The 5000-nt window shown below is 43.7% G+C and overlaps 1 protein-coding gene across 1 annotated transcript in view; it reads left to right on the top strand.

Moving 5' to 3' along the window:
- Positions 1-973: 973 nt before the first annotated feature.
- LOC143294654 (uncharacterized) overlaps positions 974-5000 on the top strand; it is a 15535-nt gene continuing 11508 nt past the window's right edge. Inside the window, exon 1 of the mRNA XM_076606033.1 lies at positions 974-2006. Within this exon, the coding sequence (XP_076462148.1) occupies positions 1021-2006 (986 nt within the window). The 5' untranslated portion in view covers positions 974-1020. The remainder of the gene's footprint in view (positions 2007-5000) is intronic.

Below are 5000 nucleotides of genomic sequence, written 5' to 3' on the forward strand. Positions count from 1 at the left end.
GTCATTGTTACTGTTGGCTTAGCCCTGCCCCCCCAGGCCCCCCCACACCCACACTCACTGCCTGCCCCGTGTGACGTCACTGGTCTGCTGGACACACCGAACACTGTTTCTCCTACTGGACACTGGCCACTGGTGGTAATGCTGGTGGTGGTGGTGGTGGGCTACTGGAATGCCTATGTGCCGACACCTGTGATAATACCTCCAGCAAAGCGGCTCCAATATTTTCACTTGTCCTCCACCCTTTTTTTTTACTTCTTTTTTTTTTTTTAATCGTCACAGCCGAGTTTGCCTGAGATATGACGGGAATGGAAAACAAGGGCAAGGGTAGGGGGAGTGAGACGTTGGTGACGGGAGATGAAATGGAACTCTACTCCTGAAGGCCGGACAATAAGCAGGCGATTATGACGACAGGCGGGTGTCGTGGGATCATGAAGTTTATGACAGCCAGGAACAGAGTGCTAGCTCCACCACCGTGTGACTTCGCCGCAGCGAGGGCTGATCATGGCTTTGTGTCGTCACTCGATCCGACGCTTCTACGTTACAGGCAGAACCTGCTGGCAATTAGAGCAATGACACGACACAGAGGACTCCTTTGTGCCGGGATGTGTCCCGTCTGACACCATGTTATGTTGGAGGTGTTAAGTGCATTATGAGGTCGTCAGTCATGTGTTTTTGTTGTTTTTCACACAGACACGACGTGAATTGTCATCAACAAGACTCGGTGTGATGCGGATGTTATCAGGGATACTATTTATGTTTGGAAAAAAAAGGGCAGAACTTTAAGCAAGAAAAAAAGTGTACATGTGTATGTATTCATCGATAACCGTTTAGTATCTTAATAGTTTTTGGTGCAATGGGGAGATAGGAAACTGATTCAGAAAAAAAATATTTCCCAGGTTTTTTTTAAATTGATTAAAGTTCACCCGTGCGTCTTCCGACACGACTGTGCAATCTTCATCAGTGTGGATAGGGCCTGGGATTTGAAGTCCTCCTCAGTGAAGCGACCCAACCCAACCCACAATGGGCAAGCGGCCGTGCTGCTCCTCACCGTGCTTCCCCCTCTTCGTGCTGGTTTCCATGGTGACGCACGTGGCGGAGCTGGTCTTCAGCGCCCTCCTGGCCTGCACCCTGTACGCTGACGTCACGCACCACCGTGACGTCATCTTCTCCCTGACGGCCGGCCTCATCATCCTGCCTCTGGTGCTCGTGCAGCTCGTGTCCGCCATCTTCCTCCTCAGGCGGCGCGGGGACGCCATGGCGGGGGGCGAGGCGGCGGCGATGGGAGCGCTGCACGTGCTGCAGCTGGCCTTCCTGTGGCGGCACGCGGCGCTGCTGAAGAAGTCCTCCTTCCTCGTGACGAGGCAGGAGCTGCGGGAGCTGGTGGTGCTGAGGCTGGTCTTCACCCTGGCCGGGGGGTTCCCCTTGCTGCTGGTGCAGACCTACCTGCTGCTGACCCGTGCGGAGCTGGCGTGGCCCTGGTCCCTGCACTGTTCCTTGGTGGCCACCGCCCTGTCTGTCACCTGGAGCATGGCCACCGTCCGTCACCAGGCTGGGGGAGGAGGAGGAGGAGGGGGAGGGGAGGAGCAGGGGGTGGTGGGGGAGGACACCAGCTTGTCCTTGACCTTGTGGTCCTGGCCCGGCTCGCTCTTCGCCTGGCTGTGGCGGCTAGGGGAGGTGGTGGCCCGAACCCTGTGCCTGGCGCTGTTCGCCGTCCTCTACCACCAGTGGGTCCTCTTGGTGCTGGGCCTTCACTGGCTGGTCATGCTCCTCTGCCTCAGCCTGCCCCAGACCGCCTCGTCCTCCTCCTCCTCCTCCTCCTCCTCCACGGCTCACAGGGTGGCCGTGTGCCTGGTGACGTCATACTCCTACGTGTGGTGCTACGTCAGTGTGAGCAGGGTGCGGGCGGCGGTGTGGTACACACTGTACTACGTCATCCTGTTCCTGGAGAACTGTACGCTCAGCATCGTCTGGCTCACCAAGACTGGGGAGGACTCCTTCACCTCCAAGTGAGCTGCTGGGGGTTTGTTTGTTTGTTTTTGTTGTTGCTGTAAATGTTGTTGTTGTTAATGTTAATGTTGTTGTTAATGTTAATGTTGTTATTGTTGTTGTTAATGTTGTTGTTATTAATGTTAATGTTGTTGTTAATGTTAATGTGGTTGTTGTTGTTGTTGTTGTTGTTGTTGTTAATGTTAATGTTGTTATTGTTGTTAATAATGTTAATGTTGTTATTAATGTTAATGTGGTTGTTGTTGTTGTTAATATTGTTGTTAATGTTACTGATGGTGTTGTTGTTGTTGTTGCTAATGTTAATAATGTTGTTGTTGCTGTTGTGTGTGTGTGAGAGAGAGAGAGAGAGAGAGAGAGAGAGAGAATGTGTGTGTGTGAGAGAGAGAGACACACACAGAGAGAGAGTGTGTGTGTGGCAGAGAGAGAGAGAGAGAGAGAGAGAGAGCGAGTGTGTGTGTGTGTGTGTGTGTGTGTGTGTGTGTGTGTGGCAGAGAGAGAGAGAGAGAATGTGTGTGATAGAGAGACAGAGACAGAGAGAGAGTGTGTGTGTGACAGAGAGAGAAAGAGAGGGGGGGGGAGAGAGTGAGAGAGAAAGAATGTGTGTGTGTGTATGTCAGCGTGTGTGTGTGTTTGTGTGCGCGCGTGCGTGCGTGCGTGTGCGTGTGTGTGTGTGTATGTTTTCTTCCACTTCTTCGTCTCCTTGTTTTTGTGTGTTCATGTGCTGTCATTATATGCTGTTATGCACAGTTGTATATAATCATGCATTCCCGCGAACACTCTCTCTCTCTCTCTTGTTTTATATGAGGCCCTTAGGGCCCATTATATGGGCTTACTGACAATAGCTGCTCCATATAAGTTCGACAATCTTCTTCTTCTTATTATTATTATCATTCTTCTTCTATTATTATTATTGTTATTATCATTGATGTTGTTTAAACAAATTTAGGATATACATCACATTCAAGAAAACTCCTTTTTTTCTGTTTTTCCCTGTTTGTTTTTGTTTTTTGTTGTTGATCATTTTCTGAATAAAACCCTGTATAAAGGACCTTTATTTTGATTCTCAATAAACTAGTTTAGAAGATGACACATCTCACAGCCAAATAGTTGATTATTTCTGTTTATTGACTGATTCCATTTATTTCAAAATAAGCTAGTTTGGAAAATATTTCCAGGTATCTCCCTATTTGTGGTAATTTTGATACAAAAAATCTATTTCAGAGTACAGCAAATTTCCGAGAGAGCCCCCCCCCCCCCCCCCCCCCCCCCTCACCCCCCCTCCCATTTTTTTTGTTTTAGCTTTACTGTTTTGTTTGTTCATTTGTTTTATGTCTGCTGGTCATTTTAGTTCCGAAAGAACTGCTGTTGAAAGATGTATTATTTCACTTTCAAATAATGAGCTAATGGTTCTTGATGAATTATTTTTTTTAATCATCTGTTTCAGAAAAAAAACACCTTCTTTTCTTGTAATATATAATTTACGTCTTAAAAAAAAGGCCATGGTATATGAACGGCGCTTTTATTCCGTTATAAGTAACTTTGCTGGTGTTTGTATTGCTTATATCTTTCAGAGTCTGCTCTTTCTCTCTCTCTCTCCCCCCCCTCTCTCTCTCTGCTCATAGGTGGCATGTTTCTCTGAATGTTTTATTCATAAACGAAACAATGTTTTATTCTTGAATATAACAACCGTTTATCTCTGATTTGCTTAATGATAAAATAGTGATGAAATATGAATATATATCTCGCTGGTTTACTTTGTCCAGTCTTCTTATTTCTGACAGTATTATTTTCAGTGTTTGTTTCCTAGTAGTTCATTTCTGGGTAATTTGTTTTTGGTGGGGTTTTTTTCGTTGTTGCTTTTTGCTGTTCTTGTTTTTTTTTATTATGTTATTCCTACATCTAATTGCTTTTGTTGGAATTCGTCGGCTGTTCGTGTTGGTCGCTGTATTTTCCGAGTAGGTTCCGAGAGCTAATTTTTCCTGAATCTTTTGTTTTTCAGCGTTTGTTCATTTCTGTTTTATAAGGAATCGAACAGCTGTTTTATTCTGGTCAAGAAAGATACTTTGAGGGTGTTTTTTGTTTCTTTGTTGTTTTTTTTTAAAGATAAGATTGTGTTTTCAGAATACAGTCTGTTTCTAAATCATCATATAATCATTTATTCATTTATGATTTTATCTATTTATCTACTGATGAATTCGTTTATTTTTTTCTGTTTGTTCATTCATTTATCTATTTATCTATACGTATATATATTTTATTCACACGTTTATGATTTGGTATCATTTCTTTGTTGATTCTTTTTAGTGGAGGGAGGGGGGTGATTTCTTTGTTGCCTGATGCTGCAATTGTCGGCACTATCCTTTTCCTACAAGGATACAGTTTCATTCCTTTGCTACTTGAAAGAGCCTATGTTCTCCTTGATTTTAAATTCGAGTCTGGATATATTCATGGACTGGACTTTTTAATGTCTTCTGTCTGAGTTTGTTTCATTCTACCATGAGGGACTCTTTTTTTTCCATCTGTTTTTGAGTGATTTATTACGACGTCATTTTGTTTTGTTAAGCCATTTCTGGTTACTACTTTTGCTCCAATTAGTGTTCCGTGATATCAAGCTGTGTGTGTGTGTGTGTGTGTGTGTGTGTGTGTGTGTGTGTGTGTGTGTGTGTGTGTGTGTCTGTCTGTCTGTCTGTCTCTCTTTAGAAAATGGAAGAAGATCGCCATTTCTTCCTTATTTCTTGACTACGTTTATACGGACTGCAAATTGTATATTATACTGCTGTGGCTGTATCCTACCGGCTATAATAAAAATAATGTGTTGTAATCATTATTATACCAACAAAGCACAGGCTAATATCAAAGATTAATAGTGATAGTAATAATAATAATAATAATAATGATGATGATGATACTAACGATGATGATGGTGATAATATCAATGATATATAACAATAATAATAATAATAATAACGACTGTTATAAATTTTATTTTATCG

The sequence above is a fragment of the Babylonia areolata genome, chromosome 20 (genome assembly GCF_041734735.1).
Source record: "Babylonia areolata isolate BAREFJ2019XMU chromosome 20, ASM4173473v1, whole genome shotgun sequence".
Classification (NCBI taxonomy): domain Eukaryota; kingdom Metazoa; phylum Mollusca; class Gastropoda; order Neogastropoda; family Buccinidae; genus Babylonia; species Babylonia areolata.